Source organism: Calypte anna, chromosome 6, assembly GCF_003957555.1.
Source record: "Calypte anna isolate BGI_N300 chromosome 6, bCalAnn1_v1.p, whole genome shotgun sequence".
Taxonomy (NCBI): domain Eukaryota; kingdom Metazoa; phylum Chordata; class Aves; order Apodiformes; family Trochilidae; genus Calypte; species Calypte anna.
Window position 1 is genome coordinate 30,013,249 of NC_044252.1, and position 23,090 is coordinate 30,036,338.

The window sequence follows — 23,090 nt, forward strand, 5'->3', positions numbered from 1 at the left end:
TCCCTCATGATGGTGCTTTTACGTATGCATTGGTCTCAATTAACTTTTTTTTCTTAATGGGAAAATTCTGCTTCTTATGGAGGGATGTTTAAGCCCAGAAACTACTTTCCTAGAGGCAAGGTTTGAATGGGTAGAATGCAATGGGTTGAATGCTAGATTCTCTAACAGCTCTCCCACATAACAGATACTTTAAAAAACTAGAGCAAAACTTGGATCAATTTACTTTCTTTTAAGATACCTAACTATGTTACTCAGGTTAGGAGTTCAGATGGCCTCCTGTCCTTTCTTGTCAAGAGAAATAAGAACCTCCAAAGGACAGATTTTAAGCCATGAGTAGTGATTTGAAGCTAGGTTAGATACTTGCAGTCAAGAGGGGTGAATTTGGACCCAAACATCCTAATGGAATATTTTTCTGGCCAGAAAAGAAGCCCTCTTGTCATTAGGAGCTGCATTTCTCCATCCAATTATCCTTCCCTTGAAAGATACAAATTGTGACTGATTCCAAAGTCTTCTGCTTTCAGAGTGCTTCTTTTAAGAAGGTGTGTGTCTGTGCTTCAAAGAACCTGACTGTCTTGCTATAAAAATAGTGTGACATACAGCTTGACTGATAGAATAAAATTATGGGTTTAGTTCTTGGACAGATAATTCAGTCTTACAGTGAGAAAAGTGGTTTTTTCCATAGTGTGGGATCAAAAGCAAAATGAAAACAAAAAGTAGACTTCGTGCTCTTTAATATTTATACATTATTTTCAGCTCTTAGATTTTTTTAAATGTCATACATATTTAACATACAATGTGTCAGCACATCATCATTCTAGAGTGCATTCCTTTTGCACAGGAAACATGCACTTTGTTTAAGAAAACATATACCACTTGCAGAGCAGAAAGGGAAAGAAAACACCTCTCTCCCAGATGAACAGACATCTCCCCAGTACTTACAGCCTCTTGTGACTCACACAGTCACTGTCAGCAAGATGGAGCTGCACTATGCTGTGCTGTTAGCAGACTCAGAACATGTGGGAACAGTGAATTCCCACGTGGAGAGCTCCCTGTGAGAGCATTTAACATCAGCCCCAACGCTGCTCAACAAGCTCAGCACCTGCCAGGATGGTTGAGTGGGAAGACACTTCTTCAGGTATTCATAATTCAGCTTTTCTTGCAGATTTAACATCCTGAACAGCCCCTTTCTGCTTGCTGGGGAAGTTGCAAAGAGGTTTGCTAGTCTTTGTCATGGCTGACACCAAGGACAGCATGAGCAGGTTAGGCTTCCACCATCACCCTGGCATAGAGGCAACAGCAATGACAAATTCTGTGTCTTGGCACCTGGAAGGAAAACCACTGGTTTAGGACTCTAAAAGAAATGTTGTGTAGAGCAACCTCCCTAGGGATGTAGTAGAGTCCTTGTCACTGGAGGTTTTCAAGATGTTCTTGGACATGGTGCTAGGGAGTATGATCCAGGCTCCCTTTCCCATGCAAAGTCACATCAGATGATCTTTAGAAGTCCTTTCCAACCTGGGCTGCCCTATGATTCTAGGTGTGCAGTTCCTCACCTAGAAATTCCCTTTCTCTTGCCTAAAGATGTGATGTGAAGGGAACTCCACCTGCAGGCTGCCTTTGCTTAACAGGAGCAGCATAATGGTTGCCACACTGGCAAGGTCAAGGTTTCTTGCTTCATCAAAAGAGGTTTTAAGAGTTTCCATGAGAAAGGCCCTTAAAGTTGCCTTCTTGACTTAATAAACCCAGAGGGCAAAAGTCCAATCCACAGGAAGTCTAAAATTTGAGGTTGTGAAATATGATGGTAAAACTGCTAAAATTAATCTGTCACAAATATTTCTTTCCTGGCTTTTTCTGATCTCAACAGCTGAGTAATGAGTTTCAAGTTTTAGGTTCAAGTTTTTTCTGTAGATAGAAAAGCCCTCAGTGCTTCGTGGAACAGTTGAGTTAAACTGAACCTGGCCTGGCTGCTGCTTGTACCAGAAGAGCAGAGATTGTACCAGAGATTTTACCTTTGTACTGCTTGTAAATTAGTTTTACATCTCCGTGCAGCATTTTTTCCTTCCTGCCTTACAGTACTAAATCACCAGCCCATTATTTTCTTTTTTTTTCACTGTAAATCATCTTGAGATACTTTGAGAGACACTGTATAAAACTAAATTGATTTGAAATGGCTCTTAAGGCAGTCTCCATATGCCATTATAGTTTATATTTGGACTCAGCTGGGCACTAAAAAATGTTACTGAATAGGATGTGTGATGTGCATTGTTATCCCCATTAATATATTTCACAGAATATGAAGGAAAGCAACAGCATTGCTTTTCTTATCTGAATTCCTGTTCAGTCTCCTTTCCTCCAGGAAAGGCACAGAATAAAGGCCATGTTTGCAATTTCTTTCTTTGCTGCAAGAGGTTAGCTGGACACAGCAGTAACATCCTTACTGCAGCCTAAGCTTAGCAATGGGTATTTTGCTAAGTGAAAATATGTCTTTGTTTTTAACAATTATAGGATAAGGAAGGGAGGGAAAAGTCCTGTAAAAGGGAAACTGGCTGATCAGCAGTGCCTGACCTTCCACTTGTGTACTGGCTAAGAGGTGCTCTTCTGTCTAACCAGTTCTTTATGGAGATGAAAGCATTTATGCAATATGGGTGAGATGAAATTAAAATGATAATGAGGCCTTCTGCTGGATAAAGCCATGCTGCTGGGCCCAGGCTCCTGCTCACAAACACCCTCTCTCATCTCTGCATGTGGTCTGCACTTTTTTTCTTGTACACCTTTACTTTAATCTTGATTCCAAGGATCTTTACCTTCAGTTGCTCTCTCCTTCAGATTTCTTTCTCTCTTCCTATTTTCATTACCAAAATAAATAAAAACTTCAGCTTCTTACTGAGCCATCCTTACTGATCACTGAAGCCTTCCATCTCCCAGAAGAAAAGTTTTGTGTGTTACTTTTTAATGATTCTGGCTGAATCCTAGAAGGGCAGGTCATACTGTACCAAGAATTGGATTCAAGTACCAAGACCTCTTCCTCTAACTGTTTAGTTTTTCTAAATGCCTTCCAGGGAACATGTTCTAATTAGTTTTTTTGGAATGACCAAAACAAAAGCTGAATGTCACTGGAAGGGAAGCTCGGAATGAAAGAAACATTAAGCTTCTGTAAAGCAATCTGCAGAGTTTAATACAAGGCTGAGAGGCTTTGTGTTTTGAAAGGTGAGCCTTCAGGGACTCTTTTCTACATTGTTACCTTTCTTGTACAAATTCAGCTTATATGACTTTTACCCAGCAATTCATCTCCCTCCTTCTGGAAGCTCATTATCTTGCTTCTAAAGGCCACCACAGTCTCTCTTTTCACAGGCTGCAGTGGATGATCCCTTAAGGCTTGGTCCAACAGTTATCTCCACAGCTAGTTTTCAGATTTTTCTAAACCCTATGCATTTCATTAACGACCAGATTGAAGTAAGCAATGAATGAGGTGCCTGTCTGAACACAGTGTGTTACAGGGAGTCAGGATGGGCTGGAATTATTTACTTGCTCAAAGCGTTATTCACTGTGTCCTTTGGGTTCCTATTAGGAGACTTTTCAGGATGCTAAATACTTAAGTAGAAATCCTGGCCTTATTTGAGCCAAGGAGAGTTTTGCCATTTAATTAATTACCCTGGGACTTTACCCTTTGACTCGATGGATTTTTCATCTCCCCTTTCTATTGACTTCACTACTCTACGAGCACCATTTTAGCCAGAGATGATAGCATTACTTAGGCCTCTTCTTTGCAGCTAGCATAATCAATATATAATCCAGTCTCCAGAGAAATCAATACATAATTCTTGTTGTTGTTCCAGAGACAGCTCGATCAATATCTCTGCTGATCTCTATGTTTTAGTCTGGGAAAGTACCTTCTCAGTGTGCTTTCTGCATAAGCTCAAATTTCCAACGTTCAATTCTGGGAAAATATCTGAAAGCAGCTGAACAACAACCCTGTTACTGAAATTAGTGCTTTCTAATCAGAATTTACTTTAATGAGCATTCTTCTCTCACTGGGGCCTGGCTGTAGTGAAGTGTAGCAGAGGAATCTGAAATATCAGAGTTGCCTTGATGAGGAGTCCCTTTTGCTGTGGTCTCAGCCTAAAAGGCATTTTCTCACGGTTTGCTCAAGTCCTATTTCCTCATCCTTTACCCACTGTTTATAATACAAATGTTAGTTAACCAAACACTTACTGAGGATTTCTGTCTCCTGCAATGGTGCCAAACTGCACCAGAGCCTATGGAAGCAACCCTGAGCCTGCTCTATCCTGGTGATGCTCTCCCAGAATAGGTCCTTGGGCAGTCCTGTGTCCAGACTTCAGGAGGGCTGCATGTGCAGTGCATTTGGTTGAAGGTTTGAGCTGGAGTCATTAACTTCCCTGGTTTTATGCTAAGCAGTGCTATTAGTTGAAGCTCTGCTTTTCCTTCCTTCTTGTTTTGGAGGGGTTACACACCCACATTAACATGCATCTTACTTAACTGTTTGCCATTTGTGGTCAGGAAAATCATTGGGATGACTTGCTCAGTGGGCAAAAGCCTTCTCCCTTCCCTGTGTTTGCTGGAATTACTCTGACTTGACCCTTTGGAAAATGGAAACTTGCTTCAGTTTGTCAACCACACAAGTAAACCTGGCTCACATCTGTCTGCTGAGGCAGGGCCCCCCAGGCTGCTCTGACTCCTCTCAGAGAGTAGCCAGGGCATCCAAAAGGGCTGAGGACACTGTGCTAATAAAGAGCTGTCTGCTCAGGATTATCTGAGAACAGGAAGGATGTACTCGTCTGCCCTTGGCTAATAAATATGCTCACTATAGTTTCCTCCTCTTGGCTTCAGGGTCTCATCTTTTCCCTACCCCTCCTCACTTCTTCTCAGTTGGAATGAGTTATCCAATAGCCAGGGAAGTTAATTCTCAGCCTTTAAGGCTCATTCAGCTTCTCCAGCTACTCTGCTGCCTAAAAATTTTGCCCATGTAGGGAAAAGAAAAAAAAAAAAAAAGGATTTGGACTTTTCCAGGTGTTTGAAACACTGGCAAGATGTGCAGAAATCTGCAGAAGATGGCTTGCACAGAATGACATTAAATTAGACCTCTAAGTCCAGCCTCTTACACTCCAAACAGACAGACTGCAGCCTTGGTTGTCCAAAGATCACCTGGATAGGTGAGATGAGGTGCCTCCTCCTGCCCACTGACTACAGGGAGCTTGTGTGTCTTGTTCTCTAGATGATTAAAGGGCAATAAGGTGACTTCCACTCTAGCTATATGTGGAATATATTAAATTACAGTGCATGGCATATTCACACAGGTTTCTCTGCATGATTTCTCTGTTAAGGCAGCATTTTGAACATCTCCACAGCCCTTCCATCCATCTGCTGTGACTTGCAGCAACTTTCCTGCTTTCTTTTCCTTTCCATCATTGGATTTCTGAAGCTAAAAGTGTATTGGATCAACAAATATCTCTGAGCTTAGGATCATTGTGCTAAACTCCAAAGCAGTAACAGGAAACCATGTGCTTGATCCCAATAAAGAAGAGAATGAAGAGGAACATGATGAAAATGGATGTTAAACATGCCTTATTCCTCATTTGATTCCCTCATAAAAGCAAATCAAGATTCTGGAAAAACATTTAGAGACTTCAGCATCTGAGTAGCCTCAGAAGAATGGGCCAGGCAAATTCCAATGAGATGCGTGAGGCTGTCACCTCTGGCTGGGGTGATGCAATTAAAAGACTCACTAAGCCAATAAAGTTAGAGTGTGTTATTTAACTTGGAACCAGGAATTACAAAATTACCATAAAGAATGATTTCATTTTCACAGAAAATAAATACTTTTCAACTCATTGGAATATCAGTAGAGCAGTATTAAAAAAAAAAAGATTTTTTTTTTCTAAAAAGTCTTTTAATTACAAATGGATTTTAAATTAACCAGCATGTTTAAGTTATGCATATGTGGCACTTCAGACTATTCATGTCTAATATTTTTTCCTCATTGATGCAGCTACATTTACAAAACTCATTCAACCTGCGTGCCAAACTTCAGCTTCTGTGCCAATTTATTATTTTCTAATCAAGCCAGACTCTAATCTGAGTCAAAAATCAAGCGTGTAGCAAGTTTTTTATCCAAACAGATGCTGTTTGTCCAACAAGCAAAGCTGAGGAGTGGAAGAGGCCACTGCAAACAGTGTGTCATCTCCTACAATAAATGTTTTCCCTCTCAATGCTTTGCTGATGGCTGTTACCATATGATTGTTAATGGATGTGTGATACAGGTGATTAGGGAATGCCCTGTTTCCAGCAATGCTAGGTAGTGATTTTGATTGCTTTTGTGGGTGTATCTACTCCTGTGAGTGGGCCACTGGTTCCTGCCTGATGTTTATTTAGTTCTCTTCCTGATCCTTTTGCAGGCCTTCCCAGACTCACTCTCTTTTGGATTTCCATTTCTTTTCAAGTGTTTCCTCAGGCTTCTGACCTGCTAATGGGAAAAGATGGAGGCAAATTGTACAAAATCCCCACTGCAATTGGTTGCCCTCCAGCCATGAAGTGCAGCCCAGGTCAGACCTTCATGCATGAGCTACCTTCATGCAGAGCAAATAGCTTGTGGGCTGCAGTGTGGAGATCACTTGCAAGGGAAGGGTTACTCATGTTCACAGGCTTATGTCTCAGAGGAGTGAATTCAAGCAGGGATCTGTTTGTTTTTCTGCAGGAAAGCCATTCAATAATGTTGAGGTTGTAAATGAGTGTTTATAGATTTAGGGATTTTTTTTTTTTTTTAAATGGAACAAATGACATTTGGTTTACCAGAGGAAGCCAAGCTATGACTATTGCAACATAAGGTTGCTTGCTAATGTTTAGGCCATCCATCAGTGCAGGAGGGCTTTAAAAGGTAGAAAGGTTCTGATAAGAGGCTGGACACTGGATGTTATCCAAACCTATTAAGCACACGTGATGAGAGGAAAAAAACCTTCTGACAACAGAAGCTTTCAAAATTGCCCTCATCTTTGTTGCCACTAATGTGAAAAATACTGTTTGTTTCCAAAAATGTTTTATCAAACATCTGGCTGCTTGGAGGAATGCACTAAATGGCTCAGTTGGGTTGCTAACAAAAGAGGTTGACTTTTAAATTAATGACACTTTCAAGGATTGTGTGAGTACACTAACTTTTGGATTGCTAGAAAATCCTGGTTAGGACTGATCAGTCTTCTGCTTCCTAAGCTACCCTCCTCATCTGTGCTTTCATCCTTTATTCTGTGTGCAAAATGCTTTTTAAGCAGAGAAAAAGGCAACAACAAGTAAAACTTACTTTTCCTTCCCCTGCTTTAGAGCAAGCTTCTATAAAACAACTTCAGTTGGCTAGTTTAAGAGCACCCCTACACCAGTAAACCTGTGTGTCTACAGAAAGGAGGAAAAAATTGTTTCTTTGGCAAGGAAACCTCTATAATCTGGTTTCCAAAGAATTATTTTTAAAGTAGGGTTTAAAGATCTTGAAAAATATCTTTCCAAGCACTTCTTGTGAGGCCCAGTTTCTCCCTAATTGTAGTCAAAAGCATATCTTCTGTGGTGACCAGTGTAGGTTCTAAAACTAAACTGTACCAAAAACCTCTTAGCTGATTGGGATTGTGGTGTTTCTGTGTGCTTGAAGAATATTAAATCTGCAGCTTATTCACTGGACTTGCAAAAGAAGCAAAAGATGAAATAACTAAATATTGTCTCATGGGACAATCTGTTATTTCAAAATTACTTTCTCTGATGCTTTGAGTGTATCAGTTTCCTCTGGTCACCTCTAGAAGCCAGGGAGAAATTTTTTCTTTTTCTTGATCTAGACAATCTGCTTTGAAATTCATGTTATGCTTGCACCCCCAAATTGATCTGAATCAAAGAAATTTAACATTCCAAGGAAACCACACCTTGGATTGAAGAGCTTTATGTAGGAAACATTTTGACTTGTGCCATTTGCATGGCAGTGGCTTGTTTGCCATAATCAGGAACAGAAATGTGTTTCTAGAAAGGAGTAGCTATAAAAAGGTCTTTTGAGAACAGGAAAACCAAGAGGTAGCCAGATAGAAGACCCTGTTGCTGACTGGCAGGAGAGCCATGAAAACTTCTAAGAAAGGAAACTTTGAAACATGAACTTGTCAGAAAGGAAACCTCCAAGGAAGAACGTAGTTCAAGACTACAGCTTGTACCCCAGCACCACAGAGAAAGATTGCTGGAAACCCAGAGAAGAAACCCTTTTTCTATCTGTGGGCTTGCTGAGTCCCAAGAGGCAACCCAGTGAGTCCAGAGCAAGGACACGGGCCTGAAGCTACAATGTGTAGTCAATGAGTCAATGAGTTCATGATCTGAGGTGGTTAGCATTACTGGGGTTTTTTTTTTTGATGGATTAGTACAAGCCCTCCAGGCAGAAGAAAATGTTCAGCTGTTTGCTGAAGGCTCTGTTGTATTCATAGACATTCTATATGTCAACATGTGTTTTGATAGCTTAGTAGAATGTGCAGGAAAACAGATTCATCATGACTCCAGACCATCTTGCAGCTACAAAACAAACCCCAGTTGAGAGGCACTGCTGGTTTCCTTCACTGAGCTCCCAGCACGTGATCCTCAGTACTGAAATAACCATTTGATTTAGAGACCACGATCAGGTTCTGGTTTTTTCTCTGTCACTGACCCACTCTGTAATCCTGGACGAGGTGTTTCATGTCTTTGGCTCCTGTTCCCACTCCTGGGGCTAGTGGATGGGTTTGCTTTGGAACCTTTGGCTCTCATGACATGTGGATGTAGTGCCAGGCTCTACGGGTGCCTGCTCGCAGGTAGAATGTCCACATGCTGCTGTAAGAGATAAATTGCTACTCATAACACAGCTGCTCTCCATGCTCCCCGTCCACCTCACTGCCAATTCCTACATCTGTCATCTCAAAGCAAATATCCTGGAATTATGAAGCCTTGTGCTTTACTGGTTTGCCTCATATGGACCCAGATGACTTTGTGGTAGGAAAAAAAAAAAATAGAGAAAATGCAGAAGTTGATTACTTCAAATGTTGCAGCTGCTCCTGATGTAGAATTGGCTGTTTATTACACATACAGCTAAAAGCAAACAGACAAGATCAGACACGGGGCAAGAAAGAAGAATGTTCCAACATTTTTGTGCCTAACACCAGAAAGCATCAAGAGACTGAGCGTGTTGTGACAGTGCTGGGAACCTTTCCCTCACCAGGTTGAAACACAAGCCTAACTCAGACTTCCTAAAATCCAAGTACCACCAAGACACTCTGTCTCTTCCCTCATTGCTTTGCTCTCCACTTCTTGGTTGGACTTGGTGGTTGTAAGGGTCTTTTCCAACCTAGGTGGTTGATTCCTAACATCAGCCTCTTCACACTTGCTCTCTATTGGTCACTATCTTCATGGTCAGTACTCCCCAGGCTATCGTTTAGACTGGATCTCATCTGGCACTGGTTTGTCTCAAGTGGGGACATGGGGGGACATGAGAGTCACTCAAAGTGACTTTGGACACCTCCCTGCAATGGGACAGGGAGAGCCTGGGCTGTGCCTTGTGCTGACTTGGTCCTGCTCTGAGGGCAGCAATGCAGAGGAGATGCCACAGGCCAGTTCTTGGGGTGAACCTCTGCACCCTGGAGGCACAGACACAATTTCATGGTCTGTTTTACCTTCCAATATATTTGAAAACACTCATTACCTGAGCACAGAAATTCATCTTTCCAGCATTACTTGCACGTGGTTAGCCATGCTGTGTGAGTAGGTATATATGGGTACCTATCCTTCCTTCCTTTTTCTGGTAACTGCTCTGATTATGGTCTTCTTCATGACTCCTTTTGCATATTTGCCTCACCACTGACTCACTGTCAGTACCATTGGTACCTGTTCTGGTAACTACTCCCTTCCTCAAACGTCTGTAGAAGGATGTGACTCTGCAAAAGCAGTGGCAGGAATGCCATTGCATGTGCCAGATTCCTTGGCCCTGACACAAACCACTGCTCTCCATTGCAGCTCTTGGGTCATGGTGTGTGAGAGCAAATCAAATGCAGCAAGGTAATAACTGGATGAAACCAAGATTTCCAGGATTTTGTGTATGAACTCTTCTCATCCCATTATACACCATCTCACACCAAAGTTCATTTTAGCCCATTTCTTCAATGCTTTTGAGGTCTCTTCTAGCAGCAAGTCTGTGTGGAGATTTGCAGATCCAGTGGATGTGGAAAATTGCTGTCAACATCTGAAAATACACATATCATTAAGACAGAAGTGCTTGGAACTGGAGACAGCTCAAGAAAAGTTAGGGCTTGAACTTTTGTCCATTGACTGAAACAATTTTAATAGTTCCAAGCTTGTTTGTTGTGGAATGTTTTTATAACCTGAGACATAACATATGCTGCACATTATTTGTTTTATGCAAGTGATTTTTAAAATAACTCCTTGTGTTTCAGTATCATTGAGACCTGCCAAGAAAGCAGTTGTGTTTAGGACGAAAGTTTGCATGAGGTATATTCATTCTAAGGAGTGTAATATCTTTCTAGTTCATCTGTTTTTTGTAGTGATGAAGAGCTGTGCTTTAAGATAACATGATGACTCCTACCCACTGGCAAGGGGTGCTATAAAACTGAAGCTTGTATTTCTAGGTTCCTGCTCCTTATTCATTAATTGCAAGCTACAAAGGGACTGGTTTGAGGAATCTGGGCATCTCTACCTTTCATTTATCTGACTGAGACTTCTTTGATTGCAGTCACAGATCATAGAATCATAGAATTGGCTGGGTTGGGAGGGACCTCAGAGATCATCAAGTCCAACCCTTGATCCACTCCCACTGCAATTCCCAGCCCATGGCACTCAGTGCCACATCCAGGCTCTTTTGAAATATCGCCAGACACGGAGAATCCACTACTTCCCTGGGCAGCCCATTCCAATGCTTGATCACTCTCTCCATAAAGAAATTCTTTCTAATATCCAACCTAAACTTCCCCTGGCACAACTTAAGACCATGCCCTCTTGTCTTGTTGAAAGTCGTCTGGGAAAAGAGACCAATGATGATGAACAACTCTTCTGCAAAACACAACTCTTAACCTCCCTCTTCACTGTTCTGTAAAATATATTGAGATTGACACCTCATGAAGACTTAATCATGCAGTGAAGCTTTCATATTTCAATATTCTTCAGTGGAAAGTGCAAGGATGACAAATTACCTCTGGACAAAAGACCTGCTCTGTTTCTTGCAAAGTCAGTCTGACCAAAGTCAATGCTATCCCTTTTTCTGGTCTGAAGTTCAGAGTTCTGCAAGCTCTTTCTTTTTTGTAGGAGACAATGATGATAGAGATAAGTGTCTTTCAAGCAGGACTGTTTGGTTTTAAAGAAGATACTTGTTCCTTTGCTTGGAGCTCCAGGTTTCCTTTGGTGAGCACTCAGCATACAAACTCCCTTCTTCACTTGCTCTTGGGGCCATGTTGTGTGCCTGCATTTGACAGAGTCCAGGGTTTTGCAAAATCAGCGGTACAAAGGACTGGGAGAGGGCTCAAGAGCCTCTTGCATTGAAGAGAGATCAAATACACTTAGATCATCAACAGATGTCTGTCTGCCCCCAGAGGTCTTTCAAACCTCTGGGAACAGATTCCACTATATTCATGAGCCTGTTCTTGTGCTTCCCTGTGTGGAAAATTAAAAAAAAAAAAATAACACAACAAGCAAAAAAAAAAAAAAAAAAAAAAAAAAAAAAAACCCCAAGAAAACAACAAAAAAACCCCACTTCATATCCAGTTAACTGGATTCCTTCACATCATTTCCCTCAGTGTAGAGCAGAATAATTGATCCCTGCCTTCTTTATTAAAAACATTTCTATATTAAAAGACCTTTATCATGTTTCACTCTTACTTTTCCAGACTAAACAAATCTAGTTCCTCAATGCTTGCCTCTGGCATTATTTTCCCAGGCATGTTTCTCAACTCTTCAGACATTTGGTGCTCCCCTCAGCTCTCTGTAACTTTCTCAACACTGGTGACCCTAACTGGATGCGTGTCTCTAACTGGAGTCTCAGCACATCCTTCTCAGTTCCCTTGGCTGTTTGGGCACTTTTCCCACAGGAACAGCAGCTCTGCACTCAATAAACCAACTCTGCACGTGCAGGTTCATGTTGTGTGTGCATCTGCTCTGGGTTCTGTACAGATCTGGGAAATAATTAGAGTCATGGAATCACAGAATAGTTCGTGTTGGAAGGGACCCTAAAAATCATCTAATTCCAAAGTCCCTGCCATGGGAACTGCATCTTCCACTAGACCAGGTTACTCCAAGCCCCATCTGTTACACAATGACCTGCTACTCACTCCACCCTGGTTTCACAAAACCCAACCACTGGGTGGTCAGGAAAATGCTGTCACTCCCTGAAGTTCCAAACCTCTGCTAGCTGCCTGCATGCTTGCACATCCATGGATTTTGAGGCAACACCTAGAGTGCAGTACATTTTGACCAAAGTCATTTGTTCTAAAGATTTAGAAGTTCTGTCTTAAGAAAAATTAGAACAAATAACAGGTTTTCATGAAAAAGTAAATTTACCAGGTCTTCTGAATGCTTCCCTTGGTACTGCTGGCATTATTAGATGGTCAAAAAGGTCACACAGTCACAGGGGAAACACCATCAGAGACACGTTGTAAGTACCATGGCAAACATATAGAGATGATTTTATGAGGAGGCTTTTTTGTTTGCTGTCCTGTTCAGTGAAGGGGAAAAAATCCTGAGTGAAGTAGCCTGCAGCAAAACTTACAGACCTGTCAGAAAAGAAGAGTTTATATTTTAAAACAGAGAGATGAAACGAGACATTCAAAATAGGGATAATGGGGAGTTTGGGAGCTTTCATCTGGTCTGAATCAGATTTTGCATCTTTTCTGTGCTTCAGTGAGGGGCCAAGTGCTGGGGCATGGATGGTACCAGCTGAAGCACACACTGGGCTGCTTGGTGTGGATGTCCTGGCATGTGCTGCCAGGGAGACCCGTGCTAGTGCAGGAGAAACCAGGCTGCATTTGGCTCATCATGCTCTCAGCTCCCACCAAGAACCTGGTTGGAGTGGTGAATTGCCAGTCTCAAACCTAGCACCTTTTCAGCAGTTGCATCCTAGTGAGTCGGAGAGGAAGAAGTCAGTCAACCTTTTCAGAATCTGAAAAGTATCTTTGCAGGTCCAAGGAATTAATTTGGAAGGAATAGCAAGGGTTGAGCATGCTCCATCTATACCCGTGGTGCAGCTGCTTTGCCTGAGCACTAGGAAGAGCTGCATAATGAAACAAAATGTTTTGCTGGTCCTGCAAAACCTTTGGAAATGATCTACCTGTGAAAAAAAAGTGTGTTTTCATTACAGAAAGGAAAGTGGTCTAGTAAAAGCACTGCATTGTAAAACTTTAATCCCTGTGAAGAATGTCAGCATATTTATGTCTGTACCTATCTTGATATTGTTAGCTTGATCATAATTTGTCCAGAAGAAGAAAGGTTCAAAGGTCAGCAATGAGTGGTTTTGAGAAACTGAGTGGTGACTGTATCTTTCACAAATTTAGAGAGAGGAAGAACTGTTCATACCATTTTATAATATTTCTGACATTGTCTTAGAGTTTCTTTTGCTCATTCTTCTCCTCTTTCCCAGTAAGAATTTTGGGGTTTTGTTATGATAAATACTTAGCTGATGCCTATAGATTATTTTTTAAATGTACCTTAATCTCAGACAAGATTTGATGAAATTATTACTATAATAATTCATCCTGTGCATGATCTTCAACACTAACCTCAAAGCAGATTACATCTCTTTGGGAAATTGTTTCCTGGTGTGAACAAGCATCAGGTCACTTGGTCTAAATGCCTAATTAAATGGGGATCTAGTACTTAGCTTTTGGATCCCAATTGTGATCTATGAATGCTGAACAAATCTAGATTGAATCAGTAGTAACTTCAACTCCATTCATGTCTGGAAAGATTCACAGCAGCATGGAGACTAAAGAGTTGGGTGGTGTTTCTGCACCTGTAAACCTGAGAGTTGTTCAAGACAACCAGGTCTCATCCAGTCATGTACAAGCTTTGGGTGGCTGATGGGCTTGTGCAGTACAACCCATTGAGTGTGCCAAGTATAAAGTGCAGACATTAATCCATATGGTTCCTAGCCCAAATCAACTGAAATACTGCTGCACTGCTTCCTGTCTGAATTTTCCTTTAAAAGTATTTTTGTTTTCTTTTCCTTTTTTTTTTTTTTCCTTCTTCCAGTAGTTTTATTGCATCATCTCTAGGACTGGAAAACAGGATTTTAGAGGGTTTTTTCCTACTTATTTCAATGCTTAGGCTTCTGAGTTAAACTTGGGACTTATAGTTAGGAATTTGTGTAAGTTGTCAGATTTACTGCTGTACTATTCTCAGTTGCTGTCAAACTCAGTACACATTCAAGCTGAGAAAATCAGGCTTTGGTTCAGCCTCTTCCTCTTTTAGATGATTATATGAGGGCTCATCTGCCTCAAGAAACTGCGAGGCTGTCTGGGTAACAATCTTACTCCTAGAAGAGAATTCCCCAACTTAATGTCCCCGAATAGGTTGTTAAAAGAGATTAATTAGAGGAGGAGGATTGGGCCCAGCTGCACCCAGGCTCCTCTCTGAAGGAGTTTAGAAAGCAAAGGGGTCCAGTCCAAATCTCCCTGGGTCAACCACCACTTTTGGGGAACTCTACCCGTGCCCACTTTGTAGGATGTAATTCTGTACCCACTTTGTGAGAAGTGACAGTGCTGCACCCACCTTGTGGGTCCTGACAAAGATCCTTTGCCTGTGATTAAAAGTAGGTGTTCCCGAGATCCCTTTCACTGAGGAAATGGAGGAATATGTGGAGGAAACAAGGGGATATTTCTGGGAGGTCAAAGATACCCAGCATGTTCTGCAGATTGCCTGTCAAGGCTGAATAGTGAGACTGCATCACACAGCATGCACAGACAGTTCTGCAAACCGTGTTCCTATTTGAAAACATTCAAGTGGAACAAACTAACTTTTTCATGTCACAAGAAGGATCATATTCAGATTTCAGGAGTGAGAAGGAAAAGATAAAAGACTTAATTCAGCATTCACAGTCCTGGAGATTTTCTCTGCCTCCACCTCTGCCCCTTCCTCTTGTCCTCATTCCCAGTGTTTTTGAACTCTGCCTTCAACGCATCTCGGTGCCTGCCAAGATATCCCCACCTAGGGATGAGTTAATGAGAACATCTGGCCAGGAATGAATGATGGTGCCCTGTGACCCACCCACTCAACACATCTGGTGGTTGTGGCCATGGATGGGGGAACCTTACCATGGGTTAAGGCTTTTGCAAGGAAACATTATCTTGGCATCTATGGCTGGGTTATTAAAAATACCCAAATCTGACTGGTTATACAAAGGGGCTGTCATATGAATAGGAGAAATGTCTATAAATGAGGGCACACAGCACACACGTGCATAACCACTTTTTTATATATGTAATCATAGTATACTGTTAATAAGTAAGAATGTGGATTGCCTAAAAATTGTCTCTATAGGTAATTAGTCCCAAAGGTCCTAAACTGGTTAACCATCAAGGCATGCAGCTAAAGATCTCTCTTTGGCAAGGGCTTTTTCAAGGGGCTGAACAAACAATCTCTCTAAAGGGAGAAGAAGATGAAAAGAGTTTATGTGTTTAGTTGGCAGAGTTCCTTTTAATTTTTTTTTTTTAAACTACTGGATTATTTTTGTCCTTCTAACGATGAATTAAGGTGTTCAGACACTTTTGCCGAGCACTTCTTTATATTATTTATATATAAATCAATAAATACCAATGCTCTGCTTGGGTTTTCCTTTGCTGGTAAAAAAGAAAGAAAGCAAACAAACAAAAAAAAAGCAGATGGATTTTTCAGGCAGCACAATGAATCATCAATGAAGTGAAAACACTGGGCAAATTCTCTTTTGTTTAAGAGAATGGCTTGTACACAGTTCAGGCCAGCACATTTTTCATGGGATGCGAGGGAGCAGTTCAAAGAATTGGCAGGGAGTGAGTGCTGCATATTCATGAGGCTGTGCAAGGAGGTGAAGGTAGAGGAGAAGGCAAAAAAGCAATGTGGGGAGAGAGTGGAATGTGGAGCCAGTTGCCACGGGATCCTATTTTACTGCTGTTTGACGTAAAGCTCCTCTGCTTTTACACAACCACTGGAACTGAATGGAAGCAGCTCAGGGCATAAATAATGAATGCATCTTTTACACGTTGAGAGAGGAGAAGCTGCACCTTGCCAGAGAGATAACGTGCCCCTCTCTTTCTTCTCTCCCCCAGTCTCCAGCCTTCGTCCCCAAAGTCAGTCAAGACCTTATCCACCAGACGGAGGAGAAACTCAAAAACAGCCCCTGCAAAGAGCTGTTCTCTCAGTGTACAAAGTAAGTATAACTCGATACCCAAAGATCAGAGGCCTGCAGTCAGCAGCTTGTGAGGAATGTCTCAGGTAAAGAGAGACATTTCCATTCCAACCTGGAGCTGTGTGTTCAGCTCGTGCTCATAATCCTCGAGGCAGAGCTGACAAGCAGTGAAGTCATTTCATCTGAGCAAAATATAATACATATTTCCATACCATTATATACACTACACACAGGCACTTAGTGTTTCAGGTATTTGACAGAGTGTTCCAGCCAAGTAAACCAGCCATGGATTTCATGCTGTGTGAAAAGAGCTACAATGATAATGTATCCAAAGAAAACATCTCTGTTTCAAAGTGAATAAAAATTAAGTGGCTATACAGTCCATTAAGACAGAGGAATGTGCAGACTTGCTTTGCTCCACATGGCTTTTCCAGAAAATCTTCACCAGGAGAATGGGGCTTTTTTCATGCATTCTGTCTGTCTGTGGAGTTCAAACAAACGTGCATTATTTCATCCTTTGTCTGGGAAAAGGCTGATCAGGTTTTGTAGCAGAGAGGCGATTTGTACCATTATGTGCTAAAGCTCCAGGTATGCCATCAGCATTTGCAAACACTGACCCAGGGAGTTTCACACCAGTAGATCATAAACCAATAAAAATATGAAAAGGGGGGATCATCCCAAGCTGGCCCATGTGGTTTCTGGCTGAGCTTGGTTTGTTTTCCCTGGATGATGTAATGGGGATTTGTAAAATTTGCTCCGCTGTCACTCATTGTTTTGATTCATTTAATTGACCTTTTCTGTTTTCAGTTATTCTTTGCCTTGGTAGGAGATGTGGGTTATTTCTGGCCCTCTCTTATAACATAACCATTTTACTTGCATTGGCCTGGTGTCATGTAGAGATGCTCATGTAACTCACACCAGTTGTGTGTGCCAGTCCCAGTGACAAAGGCAGAACTGTGCTCCACACAAACCCCCCTGATGCCTGTTTCCAGTTCTCAAATCGGTTTGAAAGCTGGCAGTTCCCTTTAAAATGCACTTTGTTGTTGCCAAAGAGGGGAACTAAAAAGCAAACAAGTGGTGAAAGGCAGCTATTGTTCTTTAAAATGCATGCAGCTTTTAATTAACTGAATGGAATAGCCTCGAGTTGGGCATCACTTAATTCAGGCTCCTACTCACCAGCAGCCATTCCTCCCTCTCAACTGAAAGGGGTAAACGAGCCAGGTTTGAGACCTTGTTAATAAATATGCTGATTATTTCACATGGACTGAAATGGGGTCAAAAGGAAGTTTTAAAAACTTGCTGTTGGTATTTACTAAATGTACTGAATAATGTTAATTTTGGAAGAGTTCACAGTCAGACCAAAAAAAGAGGCATACATACAAATATGAAGCTTGCTGTCCTGTAGGAGCAGTAACCAGGATGAGTTTCAGCCACATCTTCATACATAAGATCAGTCTGCAGGAGATACACATGTGAAACCCTAACTTCTGCTTTGACCTTTAATATTTCCACTGCCTGCTTCTGTGCCCCTCCAATTTCCCCTCTAGTTTTGGCTTTGAATTTGCACATTTGTTTAAGCTCATTAAGACTTACATTTTTATTTTATTATTTTATTTTACTTTATTTTATTTTGTAAGCTTGAATCCACTTAGGGGAAACCATATGATCTGTGTCCAATCAAAGCTAATGAAGACAACAATTTGACTTCTGAATATGTGCAATTACCTGCCTGTACCTTCGTGGTGCAAGAATTATTATCCCCAAAAATTCAAACAGCTGAGAAATTCCAAACATTTAAGATTTGCAGCTCATAAACAGGGAAGAACTAAACTTAGGAGACAGGTTTTTCACTGTGAATTGTTTGCTCAGCTCTAGAACTGCCCCAGGGTAAGATGGAGATTATCCATTCCCAAACCAGAGCAGTCCTTCAGAGAGGATTTCCTCCTCCAGCAAAATCTAGAAATCTCTATACTCTTAAACACAAAAGTATCTGTATACACCAAGACAGAAACTCATTTCTTGTGGGCATTTTTCACCCAAAGCCAAGTTTTGTGCCTGCCAGTGCTGCCAGCAGAGGTAGAGACAGTAGCCCCAGTAAGGAAGACCAGAACCAGACCCAGCAGACCCAAATCCCCCTGTTAACAACAGCATGACCACCTTCATCTCAGGCCACTCTCTCAGCTCAGCTCAGCCCATCTTTCCTTAGCTCTGAAACCTTCCTTAGGGGATGTCTGGTTGTCTCTGGCTGTTTGTTGCCTGCCACAAGCAGCACATTAATTTCTCACATTTACAGGCTGGCCTTTTTATTTCTTTATTCCTTTGATTACACAAAAGACTTTGTATTCACTACATGAGCACCAAAATTCTTTACTTGATCCAGAAACAAGTCCACATCCCTCTTCAGATTTTCTTCCCTCTCTTTTACTCCACAAGGCACACAGCTGCTGGAAAAGCCTTTTGACTTTAATCATAGTCATTAGTTCTTCTGTGTAGAAGGAATTGAGATTGATTTTTTTTTCTCAAAATAATATTTTTGATGGTCCCTTGACAGAAATGGACTTCAGCCAGACATTCTCAATCCAGCTGTAAACATCAAAGTTGAGGAGCTCAGGGTGTTGTGTTCAGCCTTAAGCCAGTCCTAATTTACTAACAGGAGCAAAAATGGTTGTTGTCTGGTTACCAACAGCCTTTGGAAAAGTCCATTTTAGCTGTTGGGAAGCCCTGTTAATTTTCAGGAAGCACAACCAGTAGATGTTACTATTCAGCTTGTGTAAGGCCTCCTGTTATGAAAGCCATCCAACATATTTCTTTGTTCCTAGTTTGTATCCGTGAGTGAAATAAAGTAGAAAATAAAATAGGAGTAAAAGGTTCCTACTGTAGAAGAAGCCTGGAGTTTCTCCTCTTGTTTTATTAATTTTTACAACAAGTTCAGAATTATAAAATACTTATATATCCTTTTCATCTGAGATAGATCTGTCCTTGACCACCTCAGTGGGGAACCATTTCAAGAATACCTGAACAGCATGTACTTCGACAGGTTTCTCCAGTGGAAGTGGTTGGAAAGGTAAGTGTCACAGTATTTTTTGCTAATTTAGAATTAATATAAAAGGTTTCTCTTAATTTTCCCTACAAAACCTTTCGAATATGATCAAAATGTGCCAACTGAGATTGTACATTTGCTCCCTTTGCCTTCAAGAGAAAGACACTTTGGACTTTCTATGTCATTACTGTGCCTCACTCTAATGTTTGCCATTTATGGCACTCTCTTTGCTGTGATTCTCTCCCTCTTCTCACTGTTCTCCTTCAGGAAGGTCCATGAAGGCTCATTCCCCATTTCCCTGAGCAGCACTCCAGGGAAGTTCTCCCAGGGAGCACCAAGAAGGCTTTCCTAATTTTAGCATTTGTTTTTCAGAGTTCATTGTTAGAGGGTTCAAGGAGAAATAATGGCTTTGCTCTCAGTGTGATGTCATAAACATAAGTTGGCATTAGACTCAAATCAGCTATGAACTGAGTCTCCAGTGAGTGAGCAGGAAAAGCCCTACAGCCTATAGAAAAGTAGGAAACTAAATCTCCTGCAATCTGAGAAACATCTGAGGCCAATTTCATTGTAGGCCCTGTCCCAACGATCTACTCATGGCACAGCTTGAAGGACTCTTTCCACTTTTTTAGAACCTACCCTCGTGCATCTAGAATGCAAAATGTAAGATACACATCCAGTCTCTGCACTGTGCCCAGGAGAGACTGAAACAGATGCTGCTCAGTAGAGAAGTAAAGAACAAAACAGAAATCTACCCCAAAACAGCAGGGAACCAGTCTTGGCTTCTAAAGCTCAAATGTTTGTCTGTTTAAAGGTGTGATGTACATTAGGTATGATTAAAATACATTCAGAACTTTTGGTTGCCTTTCTGCTTAATTTTGGTCTGAATATGGTGACTTTTTGGTGGGAACAGTTATCATAATTATTAAGTAACTGTAACAAAAACATGGCATACAGGTCCTCACACCATATTTATTTGTTATGCATTTTGGAGCACATTTAGTCATTTTGGAGCACATTTAATAACCAGGCAGCCTTAGTGGGTATTAATTTGCAAAGAAAGGGGCCTCTGCCTGCACTCCCCTTCTCATCAAGGGCTGTAGCAGACACACACTGCTGGGTAACAGTGACCTTGAGTTGAGAGAAGCCCCAGTTTCCACAAATGGAATTAATTATGGTGGATGAGTTAGGACCAGATCCATGAGTGGTGTGTGTGTCAGCAGGGTGCCTTGGAGATCAAAGGAACCATGCCAGTTCCTCTCCCTGGAAAGCTACAAAGCTGCTGAAGCAGTGGGCAGAGGGGTGAGCCATTTTGTGCCAAGACATTTTCCACATGCCATCTTTACTGAATTCAACATTCACTCTTCCATTTCAATTAAAAAAAAAAAAAAATCAGATGATTCATCTCTAGCCAGGCTATTTCCTATCTATTTTCACATTGGGATAAGGAATTTTTTTCAAATGCTTTGAGGATTTGTTTTTTTTCCATTCCCCCCAACAAAAGTGACAAGCTATGGGATGTGTCTGTCCAGCTTAAGAAGCTGGAAGAACTGTTTTTAGGATTAGCAAAGAGATGGTAGTAGCACAGGGTGATCAACAGCTCCTTCTGACAGTTTGCTGGCTCCAACAGAGGAGTCACACAGTCCATTTATTCCAGGGACATTGCTAAGCACGTAGTTATCACTGCTAATTGTTGATTTTAACCCAAGTAGCATTTGCAGAATCTCCACAGAAGCCTGAAAATAGCATCTTTTCCTCTTCCAGTTTTGGCCTCCCACATATTTTTCTTCCTTCACTATTAAAAACAATAAGGAGCAGAAATGAAACGATTCACTTTAATATTTATCCCTTATTGTCATCAACCTCATCATCACTGTTGTGGGAACAGCCACGTTATTGGGCTCCCTCTGCTGACTGGCTGCCCTCCAGAGGAAAGCAGAGCTGGCAGGAATGTTCCTATTGACTGCTAATATGATTGTAAAACTTGGGTGATGGAGTGGTGGATACAAAACTGGGTGTCTCCGAATCTACATTTCTGCTTCTGCCACTTCATAAAACTTTGATGAGAATAAATGTGGTATAAGTTAGATGTAGGGCTGGAGCACTTGTGGGAGAGCAGAATTTTATGGGATTATATAGGGATTGTTAGAGAAAACTCTGCCCTCAGAAAGAAAAACTTATTTAATCCTGTTTTAAAATGTCAGAGATGCTTTTCCTCCTTTCTTGCCCATGATGCTCTCCCAGGATGGAGATTACCCAGGGCTTGGAGTCTTCCTTCCTACTCTCCCCTGCAAACAGGACCTCAGCCCACCTCTCTGCTTCCCAGCATTGTTTCTCTCCTTGTTTCACACCAGTTGCCTCTTTTGTTTAAGTCAAGAAATGATAAATATTTTCTGGTGGTTAAATTTTGAATCTCTTTTTCTCAGCTTGGAGACCAAGCGAAGCAACATAAAGTATTAGCCCATCACCACCCTTAAAAAATTCCTTTATATCATGAGAATTCATACCTTGTTGGAAGCCCTCAGGCTTCCTCTTTTCTTAACAAACTCCAAAGATGTATAATGGAGGTTCAGACCACTCCTAAGATACTCACAGGAATTATACTGATGACTCACTAATGTGTTGTATTTTATTACAACTTAATATGTTGGATTTGAAAAGTTCAAGCCATACATAGTATTGAAGTAATGTGATTACATAATTATGTATTATATGGTATAATATGATTACCTTGAAATAATGTGATTATATAATATTTATCTATTTTGCTTTTCAAAAGTGTGCTCTGAAATAAATCAGAGAGAGAGCATTCATTTTTTTTCTTTTCTTTTTTTTAACTTCCTTTTCTTCCAGGCAACCAGTAACAAAAAACACATTTCGGCAGTACAGAGTACTGGGGAAAGGAGGCTTTGGGGAGGTGAGTAATTCTGAAAGTTTCTCTTAAGTGTTTCTTACTTCTCAGGCACTACAGGTTACAGGAGCCCGATGCAGCAGAGTCTGATTTTCATTAATTGCTGACAGTTCTACTTAACCTCTCATGACACTGTCGTCTCAGAAGAACCCTTCTGAGCACTGTTTTGCATTCGAGTGTTGCATTCAGAGTGGAATTAGGGTCACACCCTTATTTGTATTTCACTGATGGCTCGAGGTCCCTGCCCTCTGGGCAGCAGAGTCAGAGGAGGCTCTAGCTGAGCAGATTGCGATCTGCACAGACAAAAGGAGGTGGGATAGGAAGCAGGCGGAGGAAAGTGAAATAATGAAACCAATATTACACAGCAGGTTTGGAAACAGTAGTCAGTGCCCCAGCAGTCCCCGCCTCTGCCACCGTCTCTGGCCTTAAAAGGACTTAAATCAGATCAGATCATGAGGAGCAAAAGTGCAACCCAGACACAGCCTTTGCTTCCATTCACCCAGCAATTGTTCTCTTTAATTCCCAGGTCTGTGCTTGCCAAGTCCGAGCCACGGGGAAGATGTACGCCTGCAAGAGATTAGAGAAGAAGAGAATAAAAAAGAGAAAAGGAGAATCCATGGCCCTAAATGAAAAGCAGATTTTAGAAAAAGTCAATAGTCAGTTTGTAGTGAGTATTGAACTCCCAAGTGCTCTGCTCTCTGCTCACCTGCTGAGCAAGTCTCCTGTTGAATCCCATGTCTCTTCCAACTCCTGCTGCAGGGAAGGTG

General features: G+C 41.4%; 1 protein-coding gene across 2 annotated transcripts in view; it reads left to right on the forward strand.

Annotated features, from left to right (window-relative positions):
- Window positions 1–23,090, forward strand: part of GRK5 (G protein-coupled receptor kinase 5) — a 95,670-nt gene that overhangs the window by 51,396 nt on the left and 21,184 nt on the right. The window contains exons 3-6 of one of the 2 annotated variants that reach the window (XM_030453381.1): window positions 16,296–16,396; window positions 19,347–19,439; window positions 22,266–22,329; window positions 22,850–22,990. In XM_030453381.1, coding sequence (XP_030309241.1) covers window positions 16,296–16,396; window positions 19,347–19,439; window positions 22,266–22,329; window positions 22,850–22,990 — 399 coding nt within the window. Of the gene's footprint in view, window positions 1–16,295; window positions 16,397–19,342; window positions 19,440–22,265; window positions 22,330–22,849; window positions 22,991–23,090 lie in introns of those variants that run through there. The other variant, XM_030453382.1, reaches the window with a different exon arrangement.